Below are 18,897 nucleotides of genomic sequence, written 5' to 3'. Positions count from 1 at the left end.
TCTGTTGTGTCATTCATTCATGTAGGTTCTGTTTGTTTATTTTTTGCATGCTTCCAAGTTCTTCTTTATGCTCACCCAGTGTCTTCTTTATGTCCTTCATCTCTTTTGCCACATTTTCCTTCATCTCATTGAATTGATTTAGATTTGTTTGAACATCCTTAATTTGTTGTTTCAACTCCCATATCTCATATGAAGTTTTAGTTTGTTCCTTTGACTGGGCTATGTCTTTGTGTTTCTTAATGTGACTTACTATTTTTTGCTAGTGTCTGAGTGTCTAAGCATCTGATTTCTTAATTAGCTTTTTTTTTTGGAGATTGTTTATCTCTCTTGCCTAGGGTTTTCTTGTTGCTTGGCTTTATGCTATAGTTCTTCTTTGACACTTGGGCTCAACTTATTCTATAACTCTGAGTAGCTTATATTTAATTATCAGAATTTTTCTTATTGATCTGATTTTTGCCCTACGTATATGGTATGATTTTTGAGATTGCTCTCTTTGTGCAATTGTTTCATCCCCAGGAAAAAGCTTTCTCTTTCCTCTTCCTCCTCTGAGAATGTTAACCTGTTCTATTTGTTGTTGTTTTTTCATTTTTATTTGCCTGTATATGTTTTTAACACTCCTTTTGTTACCTCTAGCTACTTTTACCTGGAGGGCTAATTCTGGGAGGAGGGTCCCCCTGAGAGAACCTATTCCAGTCAGTTTTTCCCAGAAAGAACAGGTTCAGGACTAATGAAAGGGGTGTAGATCAGTACCAGGGTTCCCCAGGGAGGACTTCTTTTCTGTGAAGTTTCCTGATTCTGTGCCTTTCTTGTCCTGTCCAGCAGATGGTGCTCTTCAGTCCACTACTCCCCAGAGTCCTAAGGCAGTACAGTGCCTTTAAATTCTCAGCTGACACTTCCTCTACTGGGGATGTGGTTGAGACAGGGTCTGTGCCTTGCTTTTTGTGGGCTGAAACTGTTGCTGTTATCCCAGCCCCTGGGATCTGAATTCTCTAAATAACAGACACCACCCCATCCCTGTCCCCACCATATTGGGGAAGAGCTGCCTTTCAACACCCTGTTCTCCAAAGGCTGGTGAAGTCACAAGGTCTCTCAAGCAGCCCCACCTCCACCCCTGCTGGTGCATGGGTGAGATAGAGGCTGCCCACCAATTTTTGTGGGTTGAAATTGTTGCTGGTATCCTAGCCACCAGGGTCCAAACTCTCTAAATAATAGCTGCTATCTGGTCTGGGACTTCCTTCCTCACTTTTCTTGGGGAAGACCTGCCCTTCAGCATCCTGTCTTCACAGCCTGAGAGGTTACTATGCCTCTCAGTCAACCCTGCTTCTGCCTGTGCCTGGGGCAGGGCTGAAGTGGAGGCTGCCAGATATTTTCTTTAATGGGCTGCTTAAAAAATGTTGCTGTCCTCAGAGTTTGAATCAGCATCCCAAGTTTGCTGATTAAGAAAGAGCCAGCCCTTTCTCCCCCTTTTCTTGGGGCAGAGCTGTCCTTCAGCGAACTGACTTCTGCAATCTTGAGAATCCTCTGTGTCTCCCTTTCTGCCCTGCTCTGCTTCCTCCCTGCTGCTCCTGGGAGCAGGGTTGAAATAGAATCTGCCCATTTCTTTCTTTTTTTCGGTGAGTTGCAAATTTTTCTGTGCTCAAGGCTGGCATCCAGCAGTCCGAATATCCTATTCAAAAGTTGCATTTGGTGTCTGGCCAAATATCTCTCCCTCTGATCCTAGGAGAGAGGGCTTCTATTTCCCGCCTGAGTCAGCCTGCTGTGCCAGTGGGGGATGGGTACCGGCCTCTATAACATGGAAGGATTTACTCATAGCTCTTTACAGCAACTTAAAGTTTTTTTTCTTCCACTCATTCCTAGCCAGTGCATAATATGCTTCTGGTGTCCAGAGCCCCCCAACAGTTGTTTCAGACAATTCCTGGCTATTTACTAGCTGCCGTGAAGGACAGACTAAATCATAGAACTCCCTACATCACCACTTTGGGAGGAACATTTTCTCAACATGGTTTTGAATCTTTTCTTAATCTTATTAGGAACTCAGGTTTCCCCATGGTGATTTACTTGCTCATATCATTTGTCCATTTTTATATTGAGTTGTTTGCCTTTCTTTTATTGATTTGTCATAATTCTTTATATTTTCTGGATAGTAATCTTTTTTTCATAGGATTATAAATATCATTTCCAAGCCTTTGGTCTTTTCACTTTATTTTTGGTTCCTCTTATCATAAAAATTTATCAGTCTTGCCCTTAATGTTTGTGCTTATTTATATTATTCAGCAAATTCTTCCTGTATTAGTTTTTTAACCTGCCAGATTGCAATATATCAGAAATAGAACAACTTGTAAAAACCGAATTTAATAAGTTACAAGTTTACAGTTTGAAAGCCGAGAGAATGTCCGAGTTAAGGCACCAATAAGAGGTTACCTTCCCTCAAGAAAGGCCAATGCCATACAGAACACCTCTGTCAGCTGGGAAGGCACGTGGCTGGCATCTATGGTCCCTTGCTCCTGGGCTCCACTACTTTCACCCTCTGTTCTTATGGGGTCCCTTACTTTGCTTCTTTAGGGCTCACTGTCATCTCTTGGCTTTTCTTGGCTCTCTCCAGATTCCAACTTGCTTAACATCTCATGGTAAGGCACATGGCAGTATCTGTTGAGCTCCAAGTATCTCCAAACATCTCTCTGTCGGCTCAGACTCTCTCCAAAATGCTTCCTCTTTTAAAGGATTCCAGTAAACTAATCAAGATCCATCTAGAATGGGTGGAGTCACATCTCCATCTAATTAAAAGGTCATACTCACAATTAAGTATGTCACATCTGTATGGAAATATTCTAATCAAAAGTTTCTGCCCTACAGTATGAATTAGGATTAAAAGAAATGGCTGCCCCCACAAAATTGAATCAGGATTAAAACATGGCTTTTCTGGGCTATATTATACTTTCAAACCAGCTCATTCCACCCTCTGGAACTCAAAAAGGCACGTTTTTTTCCATATTTAAAATACATTCACTCCATCATAGTATCACAAAAGCCTTAAACTCTTTCAGTAACAATACAAATACCATACAAAGTTAAAGCCAGTACAAAATCTCATAAAAGTCTGTTACAGGCATGGTATCTTCTAAGGCAAACATTTTCTTCTAGCTCTGAACCTGTGAAATTCAGGACAAATTATCTGCTGTCAGTATACAGAGGGACAGTCATAGGATATGTATTTCTATTGCCAAAAGGAGAAATCTAAAGGTAAAGAGGAGTCACTAGACCCAAACAGTTGTGAAAACCTTTCAGGGTAAACATCACTGGATTTCAGAGTCTGAGAGTCAATTATCCTTAGGGCTTTAGAAAGCAGCAGTCCCACCCTTCCAAAGGCCTGTGCAGTAGCCTTGCTCTCTCCAAATGCTGGGGTGCGTTGTAACGCTGGGGTGTGTTGTAACACTGGGGTTCATTGGGGGGACCACCTTTTTCTTGGCTCCACCCTCCATACATTAGGGCTGCACCCGTGATCTCTGCCTTCTCTGGAGAGCATGTTCAACCACTCCAAAACAATGGGATGGCAGCCAGACTCCCCCCAGCCCCAGGTTATATGCTCCACCTTCTCTGATGCCTTGGGCAGCATAACTTTTCCAGAATATCTAGACAGAAGGCCCGCCTTCTGCCTTCGGGGCATACTCACCCTCTCCATTTGTATGGGTGGGTCTGCTCTCCTGGCCCAACATTTCCTGTCTTCAGACCTTAGCTTCCATGGTTCTGCCTCTGAAGCCATTTTCCCTTTAATTTGTTCCTTTTCTGTCCTTTTTAGTTCAGATTGGCAGTGATTCCGTTTATACAGATCCCACAACACTCTTGTTAGTTTTCTACGCAGTATACTGGGATCATATTCATCAGGCCATAGGACTTTCCACAGATCTTTTCTGGATAACTCCATCTCAAATCCTCGCTTGTCCTATAATGGCTGACTGCTTCCATGTTTGGATAAATCCTCATGTGGGACACTATTCTCTGGGGTCTCCCTTTATGGAAGGTCAGGATTTTCCAGACCATCAATTCTCAGCTTATCTTGTTCCTCTTGCATTTTACTTTAAGCTTCAAAGAGCAGCCAGACTGCATTTTCCACATTTAGTTTGGAAATTTCTTCTGCTAAATATCCAAGTTCATCATTCTCAAATTCTGCCTTCCATCCACAAAGAATGCCTTCCTTCCAGTTTGCAATGACACATTCATCATTTCTGTCTAAAGCCTTATTAGAAGTATCCTTAGAGGCCAAATTTCCACCAATAGTCTCTTCTAGGCATTCTTTATCAGGATCCTCACAACTCTTCCAGAATATTCTCCTTATCCATTTTAAAAAGCCATCCCAACATGTTTGGTATTTGCAAAGCAAAGCACCCCACTTCTCTGGTACCAAAATCTGTAATAGTTTGTTAAGCTGCCGGAATGCAATATACCAGAAATGGAATGACTTGTAGAAAGGGAATTTAATAAGTATAACCAGTTTACAGTTCTAAGGACGAGAGAATATCTAAATTAAGTCACCAATAAGAGATTACCTTCCCTCAAGAAAGGCTCTGGCTCTCTTCAAAGTGTTTCCTCTTTTAAAGAATTCTAATAAACTAATCAAGACCCATCTGGAATGGGTGGAGTCACAGTTCCATCTAATTAAAAGGTCACACCCACAATTAGATGTGTCACATCTAATCAAACATTTCTGCCCCACAGTATTGAATTAGGATTAAAAGAAATGGCTGTCCCCATAAAATTGAATTAGGATTAAAACAAGCTTTTCTAAGATACATAATATTTTCAAACCGGCACACTTCCTTAACCCTAATATGACAAAGATAATCTTCTATGTTTTCTTCTAAAAGTTTATAAAATTTGTTTTCATATTTACATCTTTAATCCATCTGGAATGTAATTATAAAGCTAGCATGAGGTAGGGATCGAATTTATCTTTCTCCACCCAAATAATGTTGACCCAGCACTATTTATTTCCCATTTTCCCCTCTGATTTGCAAAGCCACCTCTAAACTCTCATATGAGGATCTATTTTGAGGTTCTTTGTTGGTCTATTTATCTGTCCCTGTGCCTATTCCATACCATTTTAATTACTTTGATTTTACACAGTAAATTTTGCTCTCTGGTAGAGCAAATCTTCTGGGTTTTTTTTCTGAATTATCTTGGCTCTTTTTTTTTTTTTAAGCCATTTATTCTTCTGTATGCATTTAAGGATCACCTGATTAATTTCTGTGAAAAACCCTATTGGGATTTTGATTAGAATTATATTGAATTATAGATTAAGGTAGCATTGATATTTCTACATTATTAAGTCTTTCCACTCATAATAGTATCTTTCCATTTATTTAAGACTACTTTCATGTACTCAGTAAAGTTCTGTAACTTTTTCTGTCAGAATATTGCACATCTTTTATTAGAAAGTTTATATGTGGAAGGTTTTTATATTATTTTTAAAAATTAAGAAACCCAAGTTACTGAGGTCCTGATGGTGTTCACTAAATGGAAAAAAAAAGTACTATATGATGTTGTTGATGTTACTGTTCCAGGCAGAGTACTAAATGCTTTTCTATATTATCTCATTTGACGTCATCTAACAATGCTTTGAGGTAGCTAGTATTATTATGCTTGTTTTGCAGATGAAGAATGTGAGGCACAGAGAGGAAATATAACTCGTCCAAGATCATTTGCAAATAAATAACAGAGCCAAAATTTGAACAGAGTAGTCTGGGTTGAGAATAATTGTATCAAACATGTGCTGGCATTCACCTCTTGTAAGACTATAAGTTCTTTTTTTTTTTTTTTTTTTTTTACATGGGCAGGCACCTGGAATCGAACCTGGGTCCTCGGGCATGGCAGGCAAGCATTCTTGCCTGCTGAGCCACCGTGGCCCGCCCAGACTATAAGTTCTTTGAGGATGGAAATGGTCTCATCGGGCGTTTTTTTCTTTTTGCAAAAAACTCTAACTTAAGGTCTTCAGACAAATCCTATCACCTGTTTTATTATAATAAGTACTCGATAAATATTAACTATGAGCCAGACCCTGATTTCTCCAGATAAATAATTTAATCATCAACACAGCATCATGAGATAAGTATTTCATCCTCATTTTACAAATAAAGAAATTGATACTTACAAATAGCATACCAGTGTCACACGGCTAAGAAGTAACAATTGTGATTTGAGTATCAACATAAATATATAGTTCCAGAGCCCTTGTATTTTTTGCATCATTAAAATCTGCTGGTCTATCACTATGTCTTTTGACTAAAGCTTTATTCAGACCTCCTTTCCTACTTATAGCTTTAACCTTTTCCTGCATTGTTTGGAGCTTCAGATCTCAAGCAAAACCTATCAGATACGCCTAATGGTCTGCTGTTTGGAGATGGAATTCTATTAAATCGATTGAATCTTAATTTCTTCCTCTATGATGTTGATAAGGTCTTGCTAGTTTCCTGAATTTTGTTCACTTCTGTGACAGTGGTGAGAAAATCCTTATACTCATTCTTTACATTCTTTTTCAAATATACATGGACCACACAAGTATAATTGTATCCATTGCTTGTGGATATATGCACATTGAGTGGAATATCAGTATTTGTTCTCACTGTTTAAATTATTTCTAGCTCTCTGCTTTCCTCTCTGTATTTTAACAAAGATAAAAATAATAATGATAAATTTGAATGATACAGTCTTTACTCTAGCCTGTGTATGTGTGTGTTTCTCCCATTCCAGCTATAGGTTTATAGTTAAACTAACTCCAGCCTATAGGTTTCCTTTGGACCCTAAATTCATATATTCCATTGTGTAAGAATCAGCTCCTGTACATATTTCTAATATGTACCTGAGACACTTTAAAATTTGGGGGATCCATATCTCTCTTCTACTAGATTGAAATCCCTGTGAGGGCAGGGACTTTGTCTTTTTGGTTTTTATATTCATAGTACCTGGCAGATAGTATGTGCTGAATAATTTAAACTGTCACTCTGAAATACAGTAAGATCTTCAAAATCAGAAGTATGTTGAAAGCTGCTCTTGATAAGTCTTCTGTGTCAATACAGGAAGTTGGAAGTAGCTAGTGAAAAGCTGCTCTGAGAAGATTTTGTTCTAACTTGAGATGAAAGGAAATTAGGCAAGCTAATGGGAAACTTTGTGCATCGGAGAAGAAAAAAAGCAGAAATGAATTAACTGATGAACTTTTGGCCTTCTCAATAATCTGAAGTTTTGTTGTCTATCAATCAGCCTCACCTACCTTTGTTGAATAGACGTCCTTCTACAGTGATTCTGTTTTATACTTAGGGCCTTCAGATATTTTTTGCTATTAGGAAAAACTAATGTCTGACTTAGACAATAATGTAGGTAATATTGGACTTTAAAAACTATTTAATTCTTACAGAAAAAGAAGGCATTGCTAGAGTTTTCTGGATTGGCTTAAATCAGCTGTACTCTGCTAGAGGCTGGGAATGGTCAGACCACAAGCCACTGAATTTTCTCAACTGGGATTCAGGTAATTGCTCCTTCTCCTCTGCTCCCACTATGTGCAGAGCAAAACTTTAAAAAAAAAAAAAGCCTTCCCACTTACTGAGAGTTAATGAAAGTTTCAAATCTTGACAATCCTTTCTATAGTTATTGCTCAAAAGAAGTTTTTTTCCTAAGCCACTCTTTGTTATGGTATTATTATGGCCAAGTTGAACCATACCATGGACAACTGAGCATTTGTCCTTGGCCTTTAAAGCAATCCTTCATTTTTCAAGTAAGAGCAGAACAAGCCCCAAGCAAACAGCACAACCCTAGTGAGCTGAATGTTTTTTTCCCCGAAAAGAAGGGTTGGGTACCTTTTGAAAAATAGAAACTGAAAGTTAACTTAGTAGAAAGGTAATTCTATGTACATACAGGGAAAACAGATTACTTACAGTAAAATACCAACTGGTCATTTTAGTTAACTGTATTTCCTTACTGGAAAATTAATACTGTATTATTTTAGTAAATGGAATAAAGATAATTTAATCTTAAATTCAAGGCCTTGGAGGCATTGCAGGGCAATAATTAGTATTCTTGTTGTACAGAGTAGCGGATGAAGAGCTCCTGACATATGACACAGAGGTTTGTTTTTGGTTTTTAAAATTAATTACAAGATATCAGAGTTTTTTCCCTCTAGATCTTATATTTTGGAAGTCAGACACATTTAAGTACAAAATTGTTCACTGCAGTGTATTCATTTCAATTTAGTTAAATGGTTTAATTTATTATGGCTTCCCATAAAAGAAAATTAAGAATACAAATTATTTTTTCTAAGTAAACTCAAAATGTCTTTACCTGTTCCACCACCTGGTCCTAACCTTATTCTCTTAACTCTTTGAAAATTTTGCCATTTAAGATATTCCTAGTTCACCTACCATAGGGGGATCAAGCTGTGTGAGAATGGATGCCAACTCTGGTCTCTGGCAGATTTTTTCCTGCGAAGCTCAACTGCCCTATGTCTGCAAGAAACCATTACATGATACAGTGGAGTTAACAGGTATCTTTCCTCCTTCCTCATATAAACAGGTCTTAAAATCACAGTTTTGTAAAGTCAAATAGTTTCATTTCGGTTATCTATCTCCTCGTTTCCTTCACCTGATACTCTCAAGTGCAGAAAAGTATTTGGTTTTGATCCTGTGTGTTTAGGTATTAGCAACTGTGTGTGAAGAATGCTTGGTTGAGGCAGTGAAGAATGTCAAGTAAAAATATGTATATGTCCATAAGAAGGCAGAGGCATTCTAGACAGCAAGTATTTCTGTTCACAGGTGGCTTTTATTTTCTGTTTGTATGCAGAGCAGTGGTTCTCACAGTGTGGTTCCCAGACCGGGAGCATTACATCACCTGGAAAGCTGTTTGAAATGCAAGTTCTCAGAACCTATTCCAGACTTTCTGATTCAGAAACTCTGGAGGTAGGACCCAGAAATCTGTGTTTTAAGAAGCCCTCCAGGTGATTCAGATGCACACTCCAGTCAGAACTCTAGAGAGGTTGTATGCATTGCATGCTTGTGTAATAAATAAAAAATTATGCACATAGGCATGTATTCGGGTTTCTCAACCCTTGCCCTACAGCACCTGCTCGGTTGTCCTCTGCCAGGCTGTTTTTTTAGGACTTTGAATTTAAAAATCAAATGGAAAAGGCAGATGCAGAAAAGACAAAATGTGTACAAGGAAGGGGGAATTTTCTAGGGAGTTTGGGGATGAGAGAGATAAAAGAACAGCTGAAGTTTTTGAGGAGTAGAGAAGTCTGAGCAGTCTTTGAAAGTTGAGATGAGGACTAACCAGCTACTAAGCACATAACCTGTTGTTTAATTAAATCTTCACTGAATGAGGAAAACCAGCACTCAAAACCAGCAAGAAAAAAAGGAGGTTTTAATACTTCTTGCTTTGAGAAACTGTGGGAGGAAGGAAATAAAGCATAAAATGTCTTGTCATTCTAAAAGGAGCATAAGGCTACATTTTTTTTTTTTTTTTTTAATGTGGGCAGGCACTGGGAATTGAACCCAGGACCTCTGGCATGGCAGGCAAGCATTCTTGCCTGCTGAGCCACCATGGCCTGCCCAAAGCTACATTTTTAAGGGGAAAAAATAAGCAGATAAAATAATAAATAAAGAGGGCGGGCCACGGTGGCTCAGCAAGCAAGAATGCTCACCTGCCATGCCAGAGGACCCGGGTTTGATTCCCAGCACCTGCCCATGTAAAAAAATAAAATAAAATAATAATAATAAAGAAAGGATATAGAAGAATGTTTTAAAATAATGGGGGAAAATGACATTTATCTCCCAAGTTAATTCAAACCAAGTTTAACCATACAAGAAAAGGCATAGTAGAAAAAATAGAACAAATGAAAATAAACTGTGGTGACTCATGATAGATTACGTACATTTCTCACAGTAGCAGCTAAGTAAATCATGATGTTTCCACATGATTGAATACTATGCAGTTATTAAAATAATTGTGCCAGCAGGAATATACGTCTCAAGTACAAAGAACAGAACAAAATGATATACCTACTTATAATTTTAATCTTGTAAAAAATAATGTGTTCATAGGAACAAAGACTACAATACAAAAGTGATTGTTTTATTATGAATGATTTTTCCCCACTGTTCCTTCTGTCATAATTGTAGAATGATAATGAGTGCTTTTTCAGAACCTTGAAATTAATTGAATTATCTTGCAAATGTGAGAGACTGGCTGAACATACATTTTATGCTTTAGGAAAAAACATAAGCTGTTCACATTTTTAAGGTGCTATGTTTTCTTACAGCAGACAATCCAAATGCTTCAGAATTTGTAAAGTCTGAGAAACAGAACCGCTGTCCAGTTTTTTTTTGAGGGGTAGTTGTCTTTTGTATGGCTTCATACCATGTGCTTTTTCTGATTTTTCTTGACTTCATTTGAGTGAGATTTATCACGATCAAAAGAAAGACTCAACAATTCCCTGAGGACTATAGAACTAGCAGAAGGAAGGAAAGAAGAGGTGCAGAGATGCCCTTTGCCCCCTCCCATAGTTGATGCCAAATCTTGGGTGTTGAGTGTATAAATGTCTAATTCTGTTCCTCAAATCTCTGACTGTCCTTTGTTCAGCAGGTGGCATTGATGTACATCCTCTTGCTAAGAGGCTTAACCTCATTATTATCTTCTCAGAGGGAGAGACTGGAGGGGACCCTAGCAAATCCCATACCCAGGAGATTTGCCAACAACTGGCTTATTCTATGCTCTTCTTTTGTTTGCTAGGACAGAGGGGAATCCCTCCCTTGATTTTGTCTGCTACCCCCCATCCGCCCCCCCTTAGCCAGTCTGTGCCTGGCCATGCAGCACATGTTTATCACATTAGTTAAAACCCATTATTATCTGACTCCCAGCAGTAATTCTTATGATGCTATGTATGCATTAGGCATCACATAAATTCATGTCACTGTACTACTGATACCATAATCCCCAGTTGTCCAGAAGCCTTTGCAATTCAAGAAAGAAGAATTTGCAATGTTATTGATTCAAAATAGATGTATCTTTACTGGAATATAAATAGCTGCTTTTACCCCCAGATGTTTGGACCTATTCAGATACCCGCTGTGATAAAGGCTGGCTGCCAAATAATGGATTTTGCTATCTGCTGGTAAATGAACATGATTCCTGGGATGAGGCACATATGAAATGCAAAGTCCTTAGCAGTGACCTTATCAGCATTCATTCTTTAGCAGATGTGGAGGTAGTTGTTACAAAACTTCATAATGGGGGTAAGTTTTTAACAATATTCTATTTGAGAGGTTTGAAACAATTTGAGGTAGCCCTATTTTCATACTCTTAGTGGAATGAAAAGTTTACCATTCAGTCCTACAGCTCAGCGCTGACCTATAGAAATTTCCGTGATAATGGAAATATTCTATTATCTGTGCTCCACAGCAGACACTAGCCACAAGTGGCTTTTGAGCACTTGAAATGTAGCTAGGGCAACTGAGGAATTCAGTTGTTACTTTATCAATTTTAATTAATTTAATTTAAATTTAAATAGCCACATGTAGCTAATGGCTACCAATTCGACAGTACAACTATAGTTTGAATAATCTCTTCTTCTTATAAACCAAATTCTATTTAGGTTGTTCAGAAAATTTAAGTAATGATTATTTGCTTTTTAAATTATTTGGAAGCTAAAATGTGGTGAACAGAAATACTCCAGACTGTCAGTATTATGCTCTTGTCCCTAGGATTCACTACTAACAATAATAGCTAATAGAATGTGTTCTCATGCCAGCATTGTAATTGCTTTGCCCATGACAGCAGCATAGTTGTTCAGGGCTGTCGTGGACAATATTTCCATTCTAATTGGAGCATCTATGGTTGTATTTGTACAATTTTGTTAATTTCCATGAAGCAAAGTTCATCTAAACCCAATATCAGAAACACCCATAGTAGCACTCTCCCTGTATACTATACCTGTGTAAGTGACTGAAAAGCCTTCATTACCCAACCTGCCTTATCAACATTTTAATGGGTTAATCAAGAAAATCATTAAGGCCCTTAAAATCCCATATCATAATGTAAAAATCAGTAACAATGTACATTTTGAAGCATGCAATTTAGTAAAACCAAACAAACATTTTTCTTTTAGATGCCAAAGAAGAAATATGGACAGGTCTTAAGAACATATATAGGCCAACTTTATTTCAGTGGTCAGATGGTACTGAAGTTACTCTAACATTTTGGGATGAGAATGAGCCAAAGATTCCATACAATAAGACCCCCAACTGTGTTTACTATTTAGGAAAGGTAGGAAACCTTTTGTGGTTTACTTATGTTTTTATTGTTAGACCTTATAATAATGTTAAAATTACCTTGAAATATTTGTATATAAGATATTCAAAAGGAAGAGAGCCCTGTAGATTGTCTTTCTTATAGCTACTGAAAAAGGTAAATTAAAGCAATTCCTATATAAGTTATCTACTTCCTATTTGGGAGCATATGCTCTGACCTGAACCAGATCCAGAGAAACTCTTCAGAACTCACAATCTTTTCTAGATAAGTTCTAATAACTTGCTTTCTTTCAGGAACAGGATCTCCATCTACTTCCTGCCATCAGTGTGATGTTTTCATGTAACCGCAATTTAACTTGAAAAATCCCATCTTCGGAATTCACATTCAGATTACTTTGCATTTATCCTACTTTGAGTGGTGAAAAAATATTTTTATTAAGAAATTAAGTGTAATTTTCTTCAGAGTCCACCTTAGCTCTGTAGGATGCCTGATATTTATTGAACATTCTATGGTTGAAAGTCCAAAATAGGCTATATCTTGAGCAGAAAGGGCCTATATTCCTCTTATGTTTTTTATTGTGTCACTTTCTCATGGATTATTAATTGTTTAGGAGGTTGACTCTGTCACACAAACTTCTACAGAGACTTAAGTAGAAGCGATAAATGGTATGTGCATTAAGAAGTGTTTCAACAGTGAAGGTGTATTTAGAAGAGTGTCAGAAATGGAAATGAGGTCCCATGGGCAAAATGAGTTGATGGCATACCTAGACCAAATTCCAGAATTCAAAACTTACCCTTATCACAGTTCACATGTTAAAATTGAATTTTAAGAGATTTGAATAGATATTTCTCTAAAAAAGAGATACAAATGGTCAATAAGGATATAAAAAGATGTTTAACATCATTGGTCATTAAGGAAATGCAAATGCAAACCCACAGTGAAATACCACTTCACACCTACTAGAGTAGCTGTTATTTTTAAAAATGGAAAATAATAAGTGTTGACCAGGATGCAGAGAAATTGGAATATTTGTACACTGCTGGTGGGAATGTAAAATGGTACAGCTGCTTTAGAAAGCAGTTTGGCATTTCTTCAAAAATCTTTAACATAGAATTACCATACTAACTGGCAGTCCCACTTCTAGGTATATACCCAAAAGAATTGAAATGAGGAACTCAAACAGGTAATTTGTACACTAATGTTTATAGCAGTATTATTCACAATTACCAAAATGTAGAAACAACCAAGGGTCCACTGACAGATAAATGAATAAACAAAATGTGATGTATCCATACAATGGGATATAATTCACCCATAAAAAGGAATCAAGCTCTGATACATGCTCTAACATGGGTGACCCTTGAATACGTTATACTAAGTGAAATAAGCCAGAACCAAAAGAACAAATATTGAGTGAAATGACTAGAATAAGCAAAGCCTTAGAGACGGTAAGAAGATTACAGGTTACCAAGGGCAGGAGGAATTATAGGAAAAGGATAGTTATAGCTAAATGGATAGAGGATTTCTGTTCTGGGTGATGAAAAAGTCTTTGTAATTGAGGTGAGAAAAGCACAACATTATGGAAAGCACAAATTACATTATATATATTTAATATACATCCACAATAAAAAAATTTTTTTAAATATTTTATTTGAAGAGAGCAGAGTGATTTAGTTAAGTAAGCAAAATTAATGTCAAGTAGCATATTTGAAAGAGAGAACTTTGAAGTATAGGCTGAGGTAGACTTTTGATTTTAGAAATCTTGGAGAATAGCTTTAACCTGTGAACAAACTTTGGCCATGTCATATGGAAGAGACTAGAAAGCTGGCAGCTGTTTGTGGGCTAAGTTCTTTTCTCTTCAGTTTTTCTACTGATTTTTTTTTTTTTTTGTCTTTTGATAGTTTTATAGTCACTCTTATAAGAACATGAGATTCTTCTTGATCCTGAGTTAATACTGAGATAACAAGCTTGCAGGCATATTGGTTAACATTTTACATGAGTGTTAATTATTCATTTGTATTCATTCATGTTCTCTCTCTCTTTCTCACTCTTTCATGGTTTTGTGAGAAGAAATTGTCTTGATTTAAAATAAACCATGATTCAGTTCTAAGTATAAGGCAAATGATTTGTTTTGTGAACAAATATATTTTCTGTTTTTTAAAAGCTAGGTCAGTGGAAAGTCCAATCATGTGAAAAGAAACTTAAGTATGTATGTAAGAAAAATGGAGAAAAAATGAATGATACAAGATCTGATAAGATGTGTCCTCCAGATGAGGTATGTTAAAATCCTGTATAAATTTTCCTAAGCGATATTGCTCCATCTTGTTTAGAGATGGTAGTTGAAATTTAAGCAATTCAGACTTGGAAAATAGATTAAACTATCAGCTTCATTTCATTTACACTAGAGCAGACCAGAGGGCAGTGAGCCATAGCATATGGAAGTTCTTGCAGGCAAAAAAAAGTTATAAGGAGTTATTATGAAGAACTGTAAAAATGTACATGATTACTATCCTAAATGTTGATATGTTTACTTTCTCCCCTTGTTCTTGTTCAAAAATAATTCAACCAACAGCCTGTTATGAGGAGGCAAGCATTAGTATAAAGAGAACCAAGACACAGCTTCTGTCTAACACAGGCACACAGTCTTGGGGAAGGTACCTATGGAATTGCATCCCATTCTCATTGCATGTATGAATTCTCTAGCTAGATCCTGAAGTTACACAAGTTGTAAGATGTAGTCAGTGTAGCAGAACCTTCCTTGTCCAAGGGTTATCATCAAGTTTGGTACATAATGTGATGATATTTCTCCTCTGGTTTAGGGCTGGAAGAGACATGGAGAAACCTGTTACAAGATTTACAAGGATGATGTCCCATTTGGAACCAACTGCAATCTAACTATTACTAGCAGGTGTGACCACTGGCAGACTTGTACTAGTAAACTTTTAACTCTGGGTTCCTTTGTCATAGAATCTTATTAAGAAAAAGGTTCATCGGCAATTTGTATGTTAATTCAATCATTGTAAAACAAGTGATAATTTGACTGTTCCTTTGTAGATTTGAGCAAGAATACCTGAATGATATGATTAAAAAGTATGATAAAAATCTAAAAAAATATTTCTGGACTGGTCTGAGAGATGTAGATTCACGTGGAGAGTATAGCTGGGCAAGCAGCAGTGGAACAAAGCGGGCTCTAACCTTTTCCAACTGGAATTTTCTTGAGCCAGGTGAGTACCTTAGCATTTGAAGTAGTAGAATCCAGTGACTTGTGAAATACAGCATCCCTCCCAGATGTGTTCTTCACCTGCCTTTGAAATGTGAGAGAACAGATGATCTTCAGGATTAGATTCTGTCTATGAAACCAGAAATACAAGCAGTGGCTCTGTCTTTATTGGGAATAACCCAATACAAGATGTTAGAAAAATCAGTTATCAGAAACCCATCTGATAGCATGGAACCATAATTGTGAGTTTTCCCTTTTGTAAGTCTCAAATGAATCTAAAAGTTTCATTGTGAAGTATGTTACATTTTTTCATCTTTCTGCATCTTAACTTCTCTCCCCCAAATGGAATGTGTTTATATTTTTGTTCTCAATGAGAATAAATAGGAGGCAATATATTGTAGGTAGTTTTTATTCTGAAAGTTAATTTTTCTCCAACCAGCTTAAAGAACTGAATGTAAATAGTATTACGAATCATAGAACATTTGAACCAGAAGGGACCTCAGAAGTCTATTAAACAGATCCATGATCTTGGAGTTCAGAATTGGCTTACAAATAGGTTTAGAAAGGTGATTTACTAGACAAAGGTCATTTAGGTATTGAATTAGTAGAACCCAGATTTCCTGAATTCCAGACCAGTGCTTTTTAAAAAAGGATTTTGGCTTTATGTAAGAGAGCAATCACAAAGCATTCCACTCATCTCACTTTTGAATTATTTGTATTTTCTTGTGCTTGTCTGAAGTGATCATGAAGATCGTATTTCCTAATATGAAAAGAGATGTGAGATTATAATCAAACACAATATTTGAAATAGGGACTGTCCCACAAAACTTGTGTTACATGGTCATCACCATAAATATAAGTGGTCTTGATAACAATCAGTTTTTTGCTTACAGAAGAGATGGAGGCTATAAAAGCTCTTCCTGGTTAAATCTCATCTTAGAAATATTCTATTTTATATGTGTTTAAAGTGATTTTACTTGAACATCTTAATCAGAGTAAATGTCATCTTTTTCATGGATGAGCCCCCGTGGTTGGATAGGTACTCAGAAAGTGGCTACAATGACTGTTCTTTCAGTCCCATAGCCAGAAAGGCTACTGTTAAGTTCACTTTACTGTTATTGCTGCCAAGTTTGATCAGCTTGGTCTATCCTGGGCAAACCATGGGTAGCAGTGTACAGAACAGAGAAGCAATAGCACAGTATTTTCTTTCCTGCTTCCCTGTTCCTTTTTCTGGCTATATTTAAGAGACATGAGACCAAATGGCTTCTCTATTTGGTGGGAAAGTTGTCCTCATTACTTGCCAATGTATGTGATTATTCTTATCTTCCTCCTAAGGTAGGCAATGTGGTGCAATGGAAAAGGGAACATGGCCCTTTTGCCAGGAAAAATCTGGGTTCAAATCCTAACTCCAGCACTCACTAACTATGATAGTGAGCAAGTCACTTACTCTTCATCTGGAAAATAGAGCTCATAATACAAACTATCTTTCAAAGTGGGGGTTATGAATAAATGAGGTTATATCTGACATAAAGTAAATAATAAACAAATGCAGGTTACTACATACCGCCTTCTACCTTTATTGTACTAGTCCTTACTTTGGATCTAAATCTAGGAGCGTTTTGTTTTGAGCTTTACTAAATTGCTTAAAAACTACACAAAGTATATAAAGCTAATTTGAACCACTTAAGCTATCTTGAGCACCCTGGTGGTTTAGGGCACAACTCTGAAAAGCAGATTGTGTGGCTTCAAATCCTGACTGAACCACTTACTAACAATGTGACCTTGAAAAAGTTACTTCTCACTGTACTTCAGGTATAACAATAGAATCTACCCTATAGGTTTGTCATGAGGATTAATTAATTGAATCTTCTTACAGCAGTACCTCACAAGTAGTAAACACATCTGTATATTACACATTATTATTATTATTATTATGAACAACACATTTCTATCTTCTCTTTCTTCCATTTTCTTTGCTGTTCTTTCTCTCTACCTTGACTCAAATAAAGAATAGAGATACTAGGAAATGCTTGGCCTTTAATTTAGAAATTTAATTTTTAATTAAACTTTTGATTCAATCCCAGCCTCTCCGGGTGGGTGTGTGGCTATGTCTACTGGAAAGTCCCTTGGAAAGTGGGAGGTGAAAGACTGCAGAAACTTCAAAGCACTTTCAATTTGTAAGAAAATAAGCGGACCTGTTGAGCCTGAGGAAGTAGACCCCAAGCCTGATGACCCCTGTCCTGATGGGTGGCATAGTTTCCCCTCAGGCTTTTCTTGTTATAAGGTAAAGTCACATTCTCATCAAATGTTTCAATGAAATCATCTTTGCTCTGTCCTCATCTGTGCCCTTGTACAAGACCTTGTATCTGTCTGTGCCCTTATCTGTGTATCTGTGTGTGGGGAGACATACGTAACGGGTTAAAAGTGTTTGGGGATATGTGATGAAATTGTAAGCCATTGACTATATGCCATGTATGAACTGTATGCATGTGAAGATTTCTCAGTAAAAACATATATTTTTTAAAAGTGTTTGGGGAGCACAGAGTCCCTGGCAGGGCACCATCCCCTAATCTCTACTATCAGTCATGCATCCTAGCCCAAAGAGCAGGGCCAGAACCAGAACCAGCTCTTTCCCTATTGGCTCTTTTCCTGGGCAGTTGGGTGGGTGGCATGCCTGGATGATACTCTGCTTATGATTTTCATAGTTCTCTAATTCTTGCTCTCAAGTTAGGAGTCCCATCACTTCTTATAATGTTAAAAATTTATTTTAGGGTCTGTAGCAGTCAAGCAGTCCTACAAACAAACCATAACATACTGTCCAAATATTCAGTGGCTTATAATAACAAACATTTGTCCTCACATTTACACACATCTAAGTCAGCTAATTGACTTGGGGCAGGCTGGGCTCCAAGCTATGAGCTGGGGTTTGCTGCCCTTCCGTCTGAGGCTCAGGCTGAAGGGACAGCAGCTACCTGGGCTTGTTCTTTTCATGGTAAATTACTGGAGCCCGAAAAGGCAAGCGCAACCCCTTAAGCATATTTTATGCCTATGTTCACTTCATATCTACTAATACCGCTTTCATCAAAGGTCACATGGCCAAGCCCCAAGTCAAGATACATAGAAGTATACTCCACCCACCAGGTAGCTAGGACAAAAATGTGTAATTATATTATAGGGAGGTGAAGAATTGGGACCAATAATTCAGTCTACTATGGTGTCATCTCCTCTTCTTTTGAAATAAAAGTTCTTTTTGCCGACAGCTAGTCATCACAAACCAAAGAAGCAGTCTATAGTGGCAAGTTTTGTTTTACCACCTATTTTAAGTGTTTGTACAACACACACTGCCTTTGGTTCTTCTTTATCACAAAATAGGCCTGTTCTGGTATAGGTCT

At 37.4% G+C, this 18,897-nt stretch overlaps 1 protein-coding gene across 3 annotated transcripts in view; it reads left to right on the top strand.

The window, feature by feature from the left end:
• LY75 (lymphocyte antigen 75) overlaps positions 1-18,897 on the top strand; it is a 212,563-nt gene that overhangs the window by 24,296 nt on the left and 169,370 nt on the right. For all 3 annotated transcript variants that reach the window (XM_077153968.1, XM_077153967.1, XM_077153966.1), the window contains 8 exons: positions 7,406-7,516; positions 8,387-8,527; positions 11,079-11,270; positions 12,143-12,300; positions 14,450-14,560; positions 15,105-15,193; positions 15,340-15,509; positions 17,590-17,789. In XM_077153968.1, coding sequence (XP_077010083.1) covers positions 7,406-7,516; positions 8,387-8,527; positions 11,079-11,270; positions 12,143-12,300; positions 14,450-14,560; positions 15,105-15,193; positions 15,340-15,509; positions 17,590-17,789 — 1,172 coding nt within the window. The remainder of the gene's footprint in view (positions 1-7,405; positions 7,517-8,386; positions 8,528-11,078; positions 11,271-12,142; positions 12,301-14,449; positions 14,561-15,104; positions 15,194-15,339; positions 15,510-17,589; positions 17,790-18,897) is intronic.

Source organism: Tamandua tetradactyla, chromosome 3 (assembly GCF_023851605.1).
Source record: "Tamandua tetradactyla isolate mTamTet1 chromosome 3, mTamTet1.pri, whole genome shotgun sequence".
NCBI classification, from domain to species: Eukaryota; Metazoa; Chordata; class Mammalia; order Pilosa; family Myrmecophagidae; genus Tamandua; species Tamandua tetradactyla.
This window is presented reverse-complemented; position numbering and strand designations above follow the sequence as displayed.